The sequence below is a fragment of the Elephas maximus genome, chromosome 1 (assembly GCF_024166365.1).
Source record: "Elephas maximus indicus isolate mEleMax1 chromosome 1, mEleMax1 primary haplotype, whole genome shotgun sequence".
NCBI classification, from domain to species: domain Eukaryota; kingdom Metazoa; phylum Chordata; class Mammalia; order Proboscidea; family Elephantidae; genus Elephas; species Elephas maximus.
Window position 1 is genome coordinate 198,661,507 of NC_064819.1, and position 16,868 is coordinate 198,678,374.

A 16,868-nucleotide genomic window follows, 5' to 3' on the forward strand; every position below is an offset into this window, starting at 1 on the left:
CAGAGACTAGCCAGTTAATTATTACTGCTTAGGATTTTTAATTCACTTGCTCTTTATATTAAAATTCAAGTTGCCTAAGAGGTCTTCTTGCGAGATTGATCTTTCACAAAATTAAGATACTAGAATTTGAATAAATTATGAAATTTCACATGATGCTTTCCCTGTGCTACACTATTGAGGCTTCTGTTTTTGATAGGTATAAACCAAAAACATAAAAACCTTTGCCAATGAGTTGATTCTGACTCATAGCGACCGTATAGAACAGAGTATAACTGCCCCACAGGGTTTCCAAGGAGTGGCTGGTTAATTTGAACTGCCCATCTTTTTAGTAGTAACTGAGATAGGTATAGATGTGTGGATTTCCTAACAAACAGCCTATGTATTATCCGAATACAAACAGCTGAAGTTAGTTGAAGAAATTGGCTGGCACATAGAAGTCCATTTCTCATCGTGGGAGCAAGTGTTTATATGCTTCAGTTCGTGTTGCTGTTTTGAACGAGTTTTTCTCTGTAAGGGCTTCATGATTGCCAGCCAATTGAGTTACCTTACTCTTCTGCCTAAAATTCTTTAGCAGTTGCCCGTATCTTTCATGGTGAAGTTCAAACCCCTTAGTTTACCACAAGAGTTTTTTTGGTGGCCTGTGTTCTGCAGTTCAGATCCACCAGCCGCTCTTTGCAAACTCTGTGGGGCAGTTCTACTCTGTCATTTAGGTTTGGTATGAGTCGAATCGACGCAATGGCAACGGGGCCCTACTTTGATCTGTTGCTGCCTCTTGTTTCAGTCATCAGTGCCACCCTGTTTTCTACCCAGCCTAAATTTGCTAGTTGAACACTTCGTACCTGGGCCTTCTTTTACTGTGCCCTGTTGCTAGAATCCCCTCTTTTCCACAGGAGACTAACCATCTCATATAAAGCGCCATCTTTGGATGCGTTAAAGGGAAGAATGGGGAACTTACTCTGCGATCAGCATTTTACTTGCATCATTTTATTTAAGCCCCCCTCTTTTTTTTTTTTTCTTTTTTTAATCCTTTTGAGGTTGTTTCTATCACTGTCTGCAGTTTTCAGAGGGGAGAAATGAAGGTTCAGAGTGGTTAAGCCATTCATTCAAGGTCGAAGAGGTGATTATTGGTAGAACTGGATCTCAAACCCAGACTTTTCTGATCTTAAAAATGGATTCTCTTAGCCACTACTATACTGTGGTCTAAAGTGAGAAAAAAATTTCCTATCAAAAGAGATGCAAAGAAAATTTTACAGGGATTTAGAGGAGGTAAAATTGATTTCAGCTGGAGGACTCAGTCAGGGTTTTGAAAAGCAGATGTCATCTGAGTTTCAGGTGCCTGAAAAATAAGTGGTTTGAGTGTAGACCTTTTGGGGGCTGGGACCAAGGAGGGATAAAGAAGTGCTTCCATAAGAGGGAATCCCATTGCCATGGAGTCAGTTCCACTCGTATAAAGAAAAGAAGAAAAAAAATTTTTTTTTATCCACTCGTATAAAAAAAAAAAGTATAGCACACAAAAATACAGGGTGTTAAGGGAGAATGGCAAGTGTCCACAGGCATCCTTGAAGATATCATGATCCTTAACAAGACATTTTTGCTTAAGCTAGGTTTGTAACTTTACTATTGCCTAATTTGTTTCCTTCAAATGCAAGTTAGTACGTGGAGATTAATGTCTCAGGGCCAGCTGTAAGGATTGGCAGGCAACTAGGTAAGTGGTAGTGGAAAGGTGCATGGGAGGGTTCCCTACCCTAAACAACTTCTCTACCTGAAATTCTAGTGGTATCTAAAACTCACCGACAGGGATTATTTTTTTTGCATTGTAAAGATGTAGTCTTTAGGAGTCCTTTCATTAAAATGCAGAGTACCTGGGTGGCGAAAATGCTCAACTACTAGCCAGAGGCGCCTTGGGAGATAGCCTGGTGATCTGCTTCCTAAAGGTCACAGCACTGAAAACCCTAGGGAGCAATTCTGCTCTGAACACATGGGATCGCCATGAGCAGAATTGACTCGACAGCAACCACAACAGTTCAAAGGCGGATACACTTAAGAGAGCAGTGACATCTCGTCTAGTAAGAATAGCTGCCGCTTAGCAAAGAGCAAGACCGTGCAGCAGGGATGCAGAAATCCAACTATAAAATGGACCTCGTTCTTTGTGCATAGTTTTACCTTTCTTGATTTACGTTAAAAACAGTTTAGTTACCAAACTATATTTGCCATTAAAACAGATTGCTGGAACTAAAATTTCAACATTTAAAATAATGAAAACAACCTCAGCAGTGTCTTTTATTGATTTATTATTAGGGTTTTCAAGACATTAATTTTTATGGAAGTAGACTGCTGTATTACCTTTTTCCTGAGGAGTGGCTGATGTGTTCAAGCCACCAACCTTCCGGTTAGCAGACAAATGCTTAACCACTGTGCCACCAGTTGCCCCTTTAAAAAATTTACCTGGACGAACTAGGCAAAAGATCCTCTATAAGCAAAGGTAAAGAATTGAATCAAATCAGCTAAAGGCAATTTTAAGTCAAACCAGACAAACAAAAACCTTTGCAACCCCTTATACATTGCAGGCATGGTTGTAAACTGACTTTAATACTTTAATTGACCGAATACATCCACCTCCTGAAAAAGCTACAATGTCAACGGATGTGGTCGATTTGCTTAAGAAATCCATTTTGTGAAGTTTATAACTTAGATATTTTTGGTTGTAGGACTGAGTCACTTGATGAGCTTTTGGAGTGCTTTTTAGCATTGTAATTAAAAGAAAAAGTCATTTTTTTAAATAAAGTTGATTTTATCAAATTTCCATGCTTCCAAAGCCAGTCATAAAAAAAAAAAAAGTCATGAAAGCATTACCAAAATTCAGAACCTGAGTGTTTTGTTGAGAGAAAATGTTAGAAAATGTACTGGTCTTTGTGGAATTCTCTTTGTGGAACTTCCGTACTGGTGTAGAGTTTTCAATATCCTATCTTGTCTAATATTTTCAACAAAAATAGTAATAGAGTGGAAGACACAGTAAGTCCTAATCGAGATGCCAGACAAAAATTTGATCCTTGTATCTTTAGTTAGATGATAGGATACTTTGAAAAAGCTTTTGGTTTTTAATTTTCGAAATAAAGTACCTTTGGTTAGGGCAGATGTTCCTTGTCAGGGGTATAGGATGTGTTTGTGAATATGATGAATCCTGTGAAGCCTATCCCCTGAGAAATTCATATGTGCAAGTAACATAATTTTGCATATAATTTCAAAGGATTCGTCAGTGTCGGAAGCCCATGCAGGATCCCTGGGCTAAAGGAGTTATCTGTGTCCCTAAGGGGCGTTATGTCTTTACTTTGTACTTAGACCTTATGTTAGTTATTGGTAATTAATATTAGGAAAAGGGAAAGGTGATTGGGATTAAGTGTTGTATTGTAGGAATAAGCTTTTCATTTTGAAAATATTTGAGTTTAAAGCTTCCAGATGTTACAAGTCTGAAATTTTATGTAAAGATTCCACTCAGTGGTGTTACGTTTGTCAGTGTTCGAAAAGCAGGGTGGTTTGCAATTTAGCAGCAACTTGAAAACTTATAAGCCACTGGTGACTTTTTGTCTAACGGAAATGTTTGGTGCTGCTTTTCACATTTTGTATTCATAAAAACAAATTCACATAAAAAATATACAATAAAAGTAAAATTACTTACGTGAAATGTACCTATTGTTTTTCTTACTTTCATTATATTTAGTATTAATTTCTTTAATACCTTTAATAATTATTGTGATTGCTTGTTTTTTCTACTCTTGCCCAGTAGATGGTACTGTCAGCCTTATTTTGAAACATTGTTTTCAGACTTGATGGTTTACATTTTTCTTTCATTTAAGCCTTCTTTTTCTAAGAAAGTGAAGTTATTTTAGCCTAATTGCTTCCAATTAACTTTTTACCACTTCTAGACTAACAATTCTAGGTGTGTATTGTACTAAATATAATTGCCTGGGAACTTGTATCTGGAAATGTGGAGTTGTGAGAAAATATTCTCCCTTAGTTTAGAAAGCAAGTGCTTTCTAATTATGGAGCATGTGCAGAAAATTGTGTAAGGTACTATTTTCATTTGGTGGAAAGAATAATTTAAATAATTGTGCTATGTTTTGCTTAAGTTTTTTTTTTTTTTTAAGCTGCATATAGGTTGATAATGTAAATAATTGTGTTGACATAGACCAAATAGATTATTTTGATTGGGAAATGGAGGACTTTATTTAAATAATCTGTATTTGGATGCTCATGTATATTTTTGTGAAAGACATAAAACTTTAAATTGTATTATCTTTTTGAATTTTGAGCTTTCTAGCTCTTCGTCATTTGTTAAAATTAGTGGAGCCCTAATGTCATTCTGCTTTTAAGGAAAAATAGAATACAGAAAACTGTTTGAGGACCAGGCTCTTGCATAGATAGTGGCTGAGCCTTCCATACACATGAAAGAACAAGATTGTTGCAGAAAGATACTTAGTTTGCAGCTTCCCATGAGGTGACAGGGAATGTTTAATTATTTTGAACTGAAATGGCCACAAGATCAAAATGTGCTTACTTTTTGGTGGTAAAATTTGTCTATAGCTAGTAGACTTATTCAGATCTCACAGATATTTCCAGCATTCTAGAGAGCAGTGAAAGAAAAGAGTATGTGTGAAGCCATGGGGTGACGTGGCTCATGTTTTGGCCTTCCAAGTTCAGTCCTGGAATATAAGGGTATGGATGTTGTTGTTAAGTGCCATCGAGTCAATTTCAACTTATAGAGACCCTATTTGGTGTCGTAGAATTGTCTCATAAGGCTTTCTAGGCTGTAATCTTCATGGGAGCAGATTGCCCTGTGTTTTCTGTCGTGGAGCTGGTGGGTGGGTTCGAACTGCCAACCTTTGATTATTTCTCAGATACTCCTTTTTTCAGAACTAGATGAGCTCGGATGAGCAAAGGTGATTCCTGGAAAAATAGTGTTTCTCCTTTTACTAACTTTGATTATTAGTTCAGCAGTAATGTGAAATGTAAAACAGATTGTATCAAAAAAAAAAAGTGTTTGAAATTAAGGCCATATAAGCAGACTGACAGCTCTACAGGACAGCAGAGGGTTATTTTATCTTTACATGTTTGTTCTGTTCCCCCTTCCCTGAATTCTCAAATGAGTAAAATATAAAGGTCTTAATATTCGTAGGAGGCTTACCTAGATAAAATTGTTTAAATTAACTTTTAATACATAATTTACTTAAAATCTCTCAGTGTCAGCCATTAAATGATGACTGTTCTGAGCACTTTTGTAAGTTTTGCCTTTTTCTACTGTGTTGACACTAGTTTCGGGTAAATGAGTTTGGAGCCCTGGAAGTGATCACAGATGAGAGTGAGATGGAAAATGTTAAAAAAGCAACTGCCACCACCACTTGGATGGTGCCAACTGCTCAGGAAGGTAAGAAAGGGCCGTCTGCCTTTTAATTTCTTTCTTTTGAAAGTTTTAAAAGGAGGACATTTAGCTTTTTATGATAGGATGAAACTCTGAAAATCCTGGGTGATTTTTGTGTCAAATGTTCTTATGTAAATTTCTATAATGAAACTGACATGAAGCCAGCTTTTATTTTAAAATAGCTATTAACTGTCTTCTTCCCGAATGCCAGATCTGTGATAGCATGAGGTTAATTGGAAATTATCAAGTAAAACCATGTTATAATAGCCTACCCAGGTGATTTAGTCAAACGTCTGCCACTTTTTTCTCATCTACTGCGACGGTTGTAACTAACACCTATATGCTGATGACTCCTAAATCTATATCTCCAGCCCCGACCTCTCCCCCGAGCTCCAGGCCCGTATTTCCACCTGCCTACTGGACATCTCCACCTGGATGTCCCACAGGTACCTCAAACTCCACATGTCTGAAATGCGATTCATTTTCTATTTCTCTCTCCCCTCTCCCCAAACCTACTCGTTCTTCTGTATTTCATACTTCCGTTGACAGTTAGCACCATCCACCCAGTGTACAAGAAATCTAGGAGTCATCCTGAATTTGTTCTTTCCCACTCCCATATCCTGTTACTTAATCCTCTTGGGTTTTGCTTCCTAAAAGCTCTCAGATCTGGCCTTTTCCTACCTGTTACCACTGCCATTTTCTTAATGTAGGCCCTTATCAACTCTCACATGAGCTATTGCAGAATTCTCTTAAATGAACACTCTGCTTCTGATTTCACCTTTTCCAATTCATTCTGCACACTGAAGTCAGAGGAACTTCTGTCGATCGCTTATCTGACACTTCAGTGATTTCTTTTTGCCTCTTTAGCAAAACATACAAAGATCTGGGTGACCTGCACCCTTCTGCTTTCTGTGCCTGCTCAATCTCTGTTCTGTTCTTTGTACATCGGATTCTGGCAGCGCCAGCAACACTGAATTACATGTAATTCTCCCAACACATCCTGTGGTTTCATGCTTCTTTGCCTTTGCTCATGCTGTTTCTTCTGGCCTGAATGCCATTTCTTCCTTTGTCCAGTTGATCAATTCCTATTTGGCCTTCAAATCCCTGCTGAGGCTTTATAGTAGAAGATCTTTTCCTGACCTCACCCCAGGGTGAATGAATCACTTCTTCCTCTGTACTACTTCTGGAACTTGTTCATGCTTCTATGGTTGCATGTATCACATTTTATTATAAATACTGGTTTTCTTGTCTGTCTTCTAGACTGTGAGCTCTCTTGGGCAAGGTTTGTACTATCATTATCAGTGTCTAGAGTAAATTGGTGCCTAATGAGTGTTTGCTGAATGAATGATTAGTCTAACGATTCAGGCAAAAGGAAATGCGAGTTCCTAAATGATGTGGATCATTATGACTCAGGATATCTGCCACTAGGCATTAAAAGTAAATTAGAGGGATGCTGACTTAGCCAGTTAAACAGATTGACTCATCAAAAGGTTATAAACATGAAGCAACGTAGATGACCCTTTTTAAATTTTTTAAATTTTGTCAAAAATCTTTTGAGAAGGATTTTATTGTTTTCATCTTCTGAATTTAGTGATTAATGAAATTTTTTTCGTTTTACTTTGAGCTCTGTAGAAAAAGATTTGGACAAGCTTTCCTTTATCTTTTCTGCAGAATATATGTTTTTGGTATGTGAGCAATTCAAGTGGTTCCTGCTAAAGCCTACCCCCGACTTTCTGAAATGCTACAGTTTAACCATTCATTCATTCAACAAGCATTCTTTTGTTGTATTGCTAACAAAATTATTAGAAGAAAAGGTTTAAATGTATTTTGGAAAGGCTGTGTCATGCTTTTAATTTAGTATTGGTCTTCTTTTCACCTTCTAGTCTTTTCAGAGAAGACTGGGATGCCTTTCAGGTTGAAGGATCCAGCGAAAGTAGAAGGGCTTCAGTTCTGTGAGAACTGTTGTCAGTATGGCAATGTAGATGAGTGTCTTTCTGGAGGAAACTATTGCAGCCAGAATTGTGCTCGGCATATCAAAGACAAGTAGGTTTTTGCCATATTCCTTTTAAAAAATGGGTTTTAGAGTCGAAGATCACAGTGCCTGGGATTACAGAGGTTTTGTGCTCTACGACCTCTGTCACCATTTCTTCCCTATTTCAGAGATGTTCCCCTTACCTGCACGTGGACCCTGTTCCCTTTACTGGGTTTAGTGATGTCTGTCATATCTGGCCTGACTTGGACTGCTAATGTTCTGCCTGCGATATAACCCCTGCCTCTGTTTTCAGCCTTTTGTTTACATTAACTGAATTGCATCCTAGTTAAGAGTATGTGGGTTTTTCTGGGCTACATGTTTTGATGATACTGATCTTTCTGGAAATGCAGTTTGTTTATATTTTGGGTGTTTCTTTAAGTCAGCTGAAACTCCCTATTTGGAACAAAGCTCCCACTGATTGGGAATCAACTGAATGAAGATGACCAGGGTAGATAGTGTAGTGAGTCTCCTTACTGCTGATCTCAGTGCAGATTGAGGATTATGAGACTGGTCTATCAGCTGTGACTGGCAGTGGTATGACTGACAGTGCCATTTGGGGAATAACTGACAAAATGCAGTTCATCACCAAGAAGGTGTATTTCTCGCATGTCATTGTGTACTACAAATAAGTGACTTGACATTTATGTTTTAGTGGAGTTTCCTATGTATTTTAATCAGCACAAGCTTGGGAGTCCTCTTGTTTTTATTGGCCAGCAGATGTTTTACAAAGCTGTACTTGGCCTCTTTAAATTGGACTTGTCATTCTTAATAATTGCTAGATCCTTGCTTTAAAATCGCCCTGAAGACTCAGATATCTCTAAATAATCGATTCTTTTATTATGTCGATGGCAGATGGAAATGAAAAATAATTTGAAATTTGTTAGAACCTGTTTCACGTATATCGCTAGTCCCCTTTTGAGATGAATATAAGGTTGTTTCCACTTTCTACCTTGACAGCTGTCATATATAATAGTGTTTTTTGAGTGTTCCTTATGTATGATGCTCTGATGCCTGTGTATTTCTCCTTGTGGTTAAATGTTTTTCGTTTGAAAGGTGATTTTTTAAAATAATTTTTCCATTAGTAATCAACGACATGTAGTTATCTGATAGGTATTGCTTCCTGTCACTATTTTGGGTTTATAAACACAACAGAGATCAGAAAGAAGAAAGGGACATAAGAGATGACAACGAAGAAGAAGATCCTAAGTGTAGTCGGAAGAAAAAACCAAAATTATCTCTGAAAGCTGACCCCAAGGAGGATGGAGAAGACAGAGATGATGAAGTGGTCAGTATCTCTTATGCAGCTACCAGTGAGCACAGGGATGCATGTTAAATGGGTAGCATCGTGGTCATAGCGCTGGATCTGGAGCCAGTGACTTGAGTTCAAGTGCTGGTTCCATGCCTATCTGTGTTATCATTAGCAAGTTACGTAGTCTCTCTGCCTCACTGCCCTCTTGTACAAAATGGGAGTAATAGTATCCCTTCCTTGGGCGAGAGAGGCAGCAGGCATATCTTCCGTTTTGCAGATGAATCTTAAATTCCTCTTGACAGCAAAATTCTCATTCCTCTTAGGTAAATTGCAGACAGATCTCATAAAACTCTGGAAAGGCTTAGAAAATGACAGATGAATATCAGGTATATTTGGGGAGAAATAATTCAAAATGTGCAATTTGAATATCTTACACCAAAAGTATAAATTAATAGCTCTGTGTGAAAAGAAAATTTTGAGGTCATGAGGTATTTCCCTTTAGATCAATATTGAACAACTCCTATTTTGTAGTTAACTGTTCTGGGGCTACAGAGATGAATAAGAGAGAGAGGGCAAAGTCTCTCCTTTCAGGTATATTACATTCTTATTGGGGGGGACGTAGAAAAAAAGACAAACAAAATAAACAGTTAAAAAAAAAAATCAGATAGTGATAAGTGCAATGCTAAAAATTAAAATAAGAGTCTTAGGATTGGCCTTAAAGCTAAGTTGGGTTATCAAGGAAGGCATCCCAGAGAAGGTGACATGAGCAATGTGATCTGAATAATGAGACGGAGCCAACCATGTAAAGGTAAGAGTGAGGAGCTCTCTGACTCTAGGAATCACTTGGGAAAAGTTCTTCAGGTAAAACTATGGGTAGCATGTTCTGTTCAAGGAATTCAAGGACAATATAGTTGAACATTGACGTTAGGGGAAGAATGGGGTAAAATGAGGTTGTGTCGGGCCTTAGAGTAAGGGATTTTCATTTTATTCTGTGATGGGAAGCTACTGGAAAGTTGAAAGCAAAGGAGTACTTCAATTTCTGTTTTAAAATGATCAATGTAGCTCTGATATGTGGGAGCAAGAGTGGAATCAGAGAAACTAGTTAGGAGTTTAGTACAGTTAAAAAAAAAAAAAGGTAAATGGTGAAGACAGTGTGGACTAGGAGATAGAAGTCAGTGGATTTGGAATGTATGTTGGAGATAGGGTTATCAGGACCAGCACAATCCAAGAAGTATGAGGGGAAAAGAAGAATCGGGTAATTCTTAGATTTTTGGCTTGAAAGTTGACTGGATGACCATGCAATTTATTGAGAAAGGTGGAGTACAGAATCAGGAGTCCTTTTGGCCATAGTGAGTTTGAGATGTTAATTAGGCGTCCAAGTGAAAATACCAGCTAGGCAGTTGGATACACAACTGTAGAGTTCAGATAAAGAGGTCAGGGTTAGAGATTGTGATTGGGGTATTTGACATACAAATGATCTTTAAACCTAAAAAGAATGGTGAATGGCTAGATAGAGAAGAGAAGGGGGCCAGGGATAGAGAAAACATCAGCAAAGGAGACAGAGTAACTGGTGAGGTATCAGGAAAACTAGAACAGAGTGGTCATGGAACTAAGAGCAGAAAAGAGGAGGGAGCAGTATCTGTGCTATTCCAAAGTGTAATTCTTGGAAACAGTCTAACTTTGTATTGACCTCAGGCCAAAGCCAACACAGTTCTCAAATGACCTATGTTCTCATTTGCTTTAAAAGTTATGAAGTGAAATTGAAGGAAGGTACAAAAAAAAAGAACTCTCTGAGTTTTCATTGGTGTCAATTTCATGAACTTTTAAAGTTGTAATTTTTCTTTCTTATTGTAGGAGAACAAACAAGATGGAAGAATCCTGAGGGGTTCACAAAGAGCCCGAAGGAAAAGACGAGGTGATCCAGCTCTGTTAAAGCAGGGTGAGTTGACAAAAGGGAAGTTTTACTTGTAATGTTACGAAATGGAAAATAGTTCATATAGGTAGAAGTTTTAGCCTAATTGTAATGCAAACTATTAAAATATGGCTTTGAGTTTTTCTTTGATTAAATTTAGTCAATAAAAATTAGAATTTTAAAGAAGTAGATAAAGAAATAAAGAAAAATTAGTAACTTTTAAGTCATTTCAGGGCAAGTGTGAGATCACCATTTAGTTTCCATCAAGTGGACTTCTACTTCCTCACCTTTACTAAAACCCCTGTTCTTGGGCTCTGTTTCCCAAAACTTTAGGCTTTTAATAATCCTCTCAAACCAGAACCTCCTAATGTGGTACATTTTTTCCTTTCATTGTTCCTCAGGCAGCATTTGGTTCTCATGGGGAATCTAGTCCGTAGGCCCTTTCTTGTTCTTTTGTACTTGACTGGATAAACTCACTGTCTTGTCCAGTGTAGACCTTACGTTATTCCCCTAGAGGCCTCAGTGTCCTCTCCACCTGCCACATCTGCTGGCCAGTCCTTAGTTTTAGGTCACTCTACTTAGCTCAGCCCCACTGTCATTCCATGCAGTTATCCTGTCTCTACAAATCAGTGTCATGAATCTAATTCAGCCCTTCAGTGCTTGTATGAGTCCTCTCTTATTTATCTGTATATTAGTTTCCTAGGGCTGCGATTACAAAGTACTACAAAATCAGTGGCTTATAAGAACAGAAATGTATTGTCTGACAGCTCTAAAAGCTAGGATTCCAAAATCAGGGCATTCGCCATATTGATTCCTTCTGAGAGTACTTGCCTCCCTCCTAGCTTCTGGTGATGACTAGTGATCCTCAGCATTCCTCTACTGTACATTGCTCCAAATTTTTGCCTCCCTCTTCACCTGGCTATCTTCTTTCTGTGCATGTCTCTGTGTCTCTTCTCCTTTTTAAGGACACCACACAAATTGAATTAGGACCCACCCTACTCAGGTATGATTTCATGTTAACTGAAAACCAAAGATCGTATTTCCAAAGTCATGTTCACAGATGGGAAGTAGGATTTTAGCATATCTTTTGGGGGCGGGGAGGGACACAGTTCAGTCCATAACAATATGTCAATTGCTCAAAAAGAGTTGTAAATATTTTCTCCTGCCTCAGGCACACAAGCCTTACTTTTGTCTTTTGGCCTATGACCTTCTATTTTAATTCTCTGACATTAAAGACAGTAAATTCCTCAGCTACCCTTTACTTTCTCTCTAAATGCCTATTTCTTTCTGCCTCACTCGATGAAATTCTAGGACCCTGGCTCTTCTGGGACCTTTTTCCTTCAGTCATCTTTTTTTTATTTCTTAGGTGTTCAGATTTTTTTTTCTTTGTGAATTTTATCTTTGCCTGCTAAATCTCATTCCCAAAATACCTTCTCCCAACATTGTTACCCTTCAAGCTATTACATTCTTTCCTTCGTTCTCATCATTTGTTAAATTAATCCGATAAAATGGATTTTAGCTGCCTCCATATCTTTATCACTGACATATTCTTTTGCATCTCAGAATCTGACTCTCGCTTTTGTTTGATTTGTTTCCCCCTCTTCAAGATTAACGGTCATTTCCTACTACTCAGTGCACTGGGCTTTTCTTAGTCCTCAAGCTCTAGATTGCCCAGGAAAAAAAAAAATGGAGCCACCCTGCTTCTAGAAGCTTTTACTTCCTATAGTTTCCATGATTCTGCTCTTCTGTAGTTTTCTGCTGTATCTTTTTCATGTACTCCAAGTTTTTCAGCTCCTTTCTTCTGCACTCATAACTGTGGATTATAGCACACTTCACTTCTCAACTCTTTTTTTTTTTTTTTTGGAAGAGGAGCCAGGAAAAGTGACAGAGAAATACCAGGCATGGAAGTAAGAGAAGAACCAGGCATAGTAGTAGTCAGGGAAGAGAGAGCTTACAAAATATATCTTCGATTTCTTTGATTTGGAAATGATATCATTTTAGTTTCACTTGCCTTTCAGGTTTGCCTCCTAAAGGAAAGAAAGCCTGGTGCTGGGCATCCTACCTGGAGGAGGAAAAAGCTATAGCCGTGCCAACAAAGCTGTTCAAGGAGGTATGGGCCTTCTAGAAAGCATTGTTTGTAAGGGCGGAGGAGCCTAGAATACTGATCTGAAATTGGTATTGTCATTTTCATTGTCTGTTTAGGAAATATGGCTCGTTGTAATTTCTCAAACATACTGTTTTTCATGTGTGTATTTATGTGGAGAGATCCCCAGGTGGCACAAATGGTTTGTCCTTAATAAGTAACCTAAATGTTGGTGGTTTGAACTCACCTAGTGGTGCCGTGGAAGAAAGCCCTGGTAAGCTGTTTCCATAAAGATTACAGCAAAGAAATCCCTGTGGAACAGTTCTACTTTGTAACACACAGGGTCACCATGAGTCGGAATCTACTTAAAGGCCATGGGTTTGGCTCTTTTAGTTTTATTTAGGTGGTAGAGGCATTTCTGAGGGCAGCTGACCTTAGTATATGCATATCTTCCCCTAGTTCCAGACACATGGGCACATGCCCACACACACACACACTTTTTTCTCAGTATCTACTGGGATTTCACTTGTTAATTTTAACAGGGATACTTCTATTACTGAAAAACTAGTAGATGAAGAAAAACTGGCATGAAATCATGTCAATACTATGGCTTTGGGATGATAAAAATGAGTTATTAAGGTGTAGATGATATCACCACAAAACATCTAAAGTTGGGTTACAACATTGTATCATAATTAAATATTTCATTATAAGTGATTTAAAAATTACTTAAAAGTATAGACATCAAGTGTAGTTCTGACCAGGCGCTCCTCTCCCTGGATTAAAACAGGTCGACAAACTTTTCCTGTGAACGTCCAAATAGTAAATATTTTAGGCTTTGTGGGGCATATGGTCTATTGCAACAACATAATTTTGCTATTGTAGGGTGAAAGCACCATGGACTCCACCTAAAAGAATGTGCATGGCTGTGTTTCCGTAAACGTTCATTTACAAAAACAGTGGGCCGAATTTGGCCCCGACTCAAATTATTAAAGTACGTTTTGTCACGGTATGTGATAAATCTGTCATGTTGTTATTAGTTGCCAGAGTCAATTCTGACTCATGGTGACCCCAGGTGTTAGAGAGTAAAACTGCTGCATAGGGTGTTTCTTGGCTGTGGTCTTAATGAAAGCAGATCACCAGACCTTTACTTCTGCGATACCCCAGGTGGGTTTGAACCTTTAGGTTAGCAGTTGAGTGCAAGCCATTTGTGCCACCCAGAGACCTAAATCTTACCTGCATACCTTTTTATGTATGGATGAGCATAAGGAGTTTTTAAAAGTGATGAATAGGAAATGTTAGGATGATTACATCTACATTAAAAATATTTAACAATTACATATGAGTTTGTTCTATAAAATCATTTTCTGTAGCTTTGGTCCTTTACAGAATAGGCTTTTTCATTTAAAAAAAAAAAAAAGTTTGTGTAGAGCTAATTACTTGAGTCGGTAATACATTCATGTGATTCAAAATGTAAAAGGTACTGAAAGAATACGAAGCATGTCCCTAGGCATCAGGTTTGCCTCTCTGGATCAGTCACTCTGTCCAGTTTCTTACACATACATCCTTCCTGGGAAATTATTTTGGCAGCTAACCAAAAGGTCGGCAGTTCAGATGTGCAGCTGCTCCTTGGAAGCCTTATGGGGCAGTTGTACTCTGCCCTGTAGGGTCACCGTGAATGAGAATCAACTCAACAGCAACAGGTTTTACAAGCAGCATGTACACAGATCTCTCCCCGTCTTAAACCAAATGGTAACATATGTTACATACTGTTTTGACTTTGCTTTTTTGTTTTAACTTGACAGAGATTATTCCATTTCAGTTCATTAATACCTTCATCATTCTTTTATGCTGGTGCATAGCATTCCATATTAGGTCCATTCCATAAGAATTTACACATTTCCCTATAGATGGGCATATATATGTATACACACACATATTCAAATCTTTCACTATATAAATGTTTCAGTGAATAATCTTGTATACCTGTCATTTTGCATGTGTGACTATCTCTGTTGGATAATTTCCTAGAATGAGAATTGATGCATCAAAAAGAATGTTCATTTTTTAATAGATGTTATGAAATTGCCAGAAATCGTACCAATTTATACCCTAAATTGTGCATGTCCGTTTCCCTACAGTCTTTCCAAAACAGTGTGTTGCCCAACTTTTTGATCTTTACCAACCTCATAGGTGAACCGTGTCTTAGTTTAATTTTACTTTTTATGACTCTTACAGCTGAGGTTTAGCATCTTTTCAAATATGTAAAAGACTTTTAAATTCCCCTTTATGTAGCCTGTTTTTAACCTTTGTATTTGGTTAAATAGTCTTTAAGAATGGTGATTATTCACGTTTTTAACTTATGCCCACGAGGTAAAATAGTGTTGTATTTATTTTGTATTTTAGCATCAGTCCTTTCCGTATAACAAAAATGGGTTCAAAGCTGGCATGAAACTTGAAGGCGTGGACCCTGATCATCAGTCCATGTACTGTGTCCTCACCGTGTCTGAGGTAAGCTTTGCTTCACCTTTTTTTTTTTTCTTTTTTAAGTAGAAGGGTTAGTATGGGGTTGTAATAATTAGAAAATGTGCCATTTGCTCACTTCATGCCAGGCATGATGGTTAGTATTTTCTACACTGTATCTCATCTAATCATCACAAGAATCCTATGCAAGCCATGGTTTTTAATCCTGTTTTAGAGATGAGGGAACGGAGACTCAGAGAGGTGAAGTGATGTACACAAGCCCACACAGCTTCACAAGTAGAACCAGAATTTGAACTCAGGCCCAACTGACTCCATAGGTTTAGCAAGACCGTGTTCCTTAATGTTACATAGAATTTAAACGTATTATTACTTTTTTAGTATTTGAAGGTGTCATTGTGAAATGTTTCAGGAAAAGATACAAAAGTCAGTCTAATACATTAATAAAGAGCATTTCTTAGAACATTTTTCCTCCTGTGGTAGTCTCCTAAACCTGAGAAATGTTTTTTTCTTTCCCCCTTTTTTTTTCTCTGTTACTCCTTCCTACCTCCCTCCCTTTATTCTGGGGAAGAAACTAGAGAATTTTGAAATTCTGAAGAAACCATTGAGGAGTAGAGTGTTAGAAGGTTCAGACAGCAGATAATTGATAAAGAGAAGATGGAATCCAGAGTATATAAGGAGACACAAGCCTTAGCCAGAGAAAGGAGTCGATTTTATTAGGTGGAATGAGGGAAGGGATGGGTGCAGGCAAGTTTGTCCGTGTGGAGGCAAACATTTGAGGGAACTTCTTTAACATAGAAGATAAATATTGGCCGAGAGTGAGAATGGAAATAGTAGGTTTAGAAGCTGAAGAAGGGAGAGGATTTGAAAAGGCTGTGAAGAACAGGGCATTGTCTTAGTTATCCAGTTTTACTGTAACAGAAGTATCACAAGTGGGTGCCTGTAACAAACAAATTTATTTTTTCACTAGAAGTCTGAATTTAGGGTGCTGGCTCTAGGAGAAGTCATTCTCTCTAGGCTCTGGAGGAACATCCTGTCTCTTCTGAGCTTCTGCTCCTGGGAGATCTTCATTGGCTTGACATCTCTCTTTTCTAATCTCTGCTTCCTTAAACTCCTTCTCTTATATTTTATAAGAGATTGACTCAAGACACACCCTACACTAATCCTGTCTCGCTAACATAACATGCCAAATGACATCATAACTGCAAGCATACAGGTCAGGATTTACAACACATATTTTATATTTTGGGGGATACAGCTCAATCCATAACATTCCACCCTTTGGCCCTCAAAAGGTTATGTCCTTGCCATATGCAAAATACATTTACCCTATCACATCACCCAAAAATCTTAAATCAACTCCAAGTACAAAATCGCATCTTCTGAATCATCAAAGTCAAATATGAGTGAGGCTTTAGACGAATTCCATCCTTGGGCAAAATTCTTCCTCATCTGTGAACCTGTGAAATCTAGACTACTAGACTATCTGTTTCCAAAGTATAATGGTGGAGCAAGAACAAGGTAGACATTTCCATTACAAATCGGAGAAACTGGAGGGAAAGAAGGGATGACAGGCACTAAGCTAGTCCAAAACCCAGCAGAACAAATTATGTTAGCTCTCAAAGCTTGAAAATAATCCACTCTTCTCTGAGACCATCTGGGCAAGGGCCCTGCCCTCCAGACTCTGGGTATTGG

At 38.0% G+C, this 16,868-nt stretch overlaps 1 protein-coding gene across 8 annotated transcripts in view; it reads left to right on the plus strand.

The window, feature by feature from the left end:
• Positions 1-16,868, plus strand: part of L3MBTL3 (L3MBTL histone methyl-lysine binding protein 3) — a 124,335-nt gene that overhangs the window by 25,620 nt on the left and 81,847 nt on the right. For 7 of the 8 annotated variants that reach the window (XM_049900556.1, XM_049900565.1, XM_049900584.1 and 4 more), the window contains 7 exons: positions 5,311-5,422; positions 5,788-5,862; positions 7,300-7,459; positions 8,601-8,733; positions 10,552-10,636; positions 12,628-12,719; positions 15,099-15,203. In XM_049900556.1, coding sequence (XP_049756513.1) covers positions 5,311-5,422; positions 5,788-5,862; positions 7,300-7,459; positions 8,601-8,733; positions 10,552-10,636; positions 12,628-12,719; positions 15,099-15,203 — 762 coding nt within the window. The remainder of the gene's footprint in view (positions 1-5,310; positions 5,423-5,787; positions 5,863-7,299; positions 7,460-8,600; positions 8,734-10,551; positions 10,637-12,627; positions 12,720-15,098; positions 15,204-16,868) is intronic. The other variant, XM_049900600.1, reaches the window with a different exon arrangement.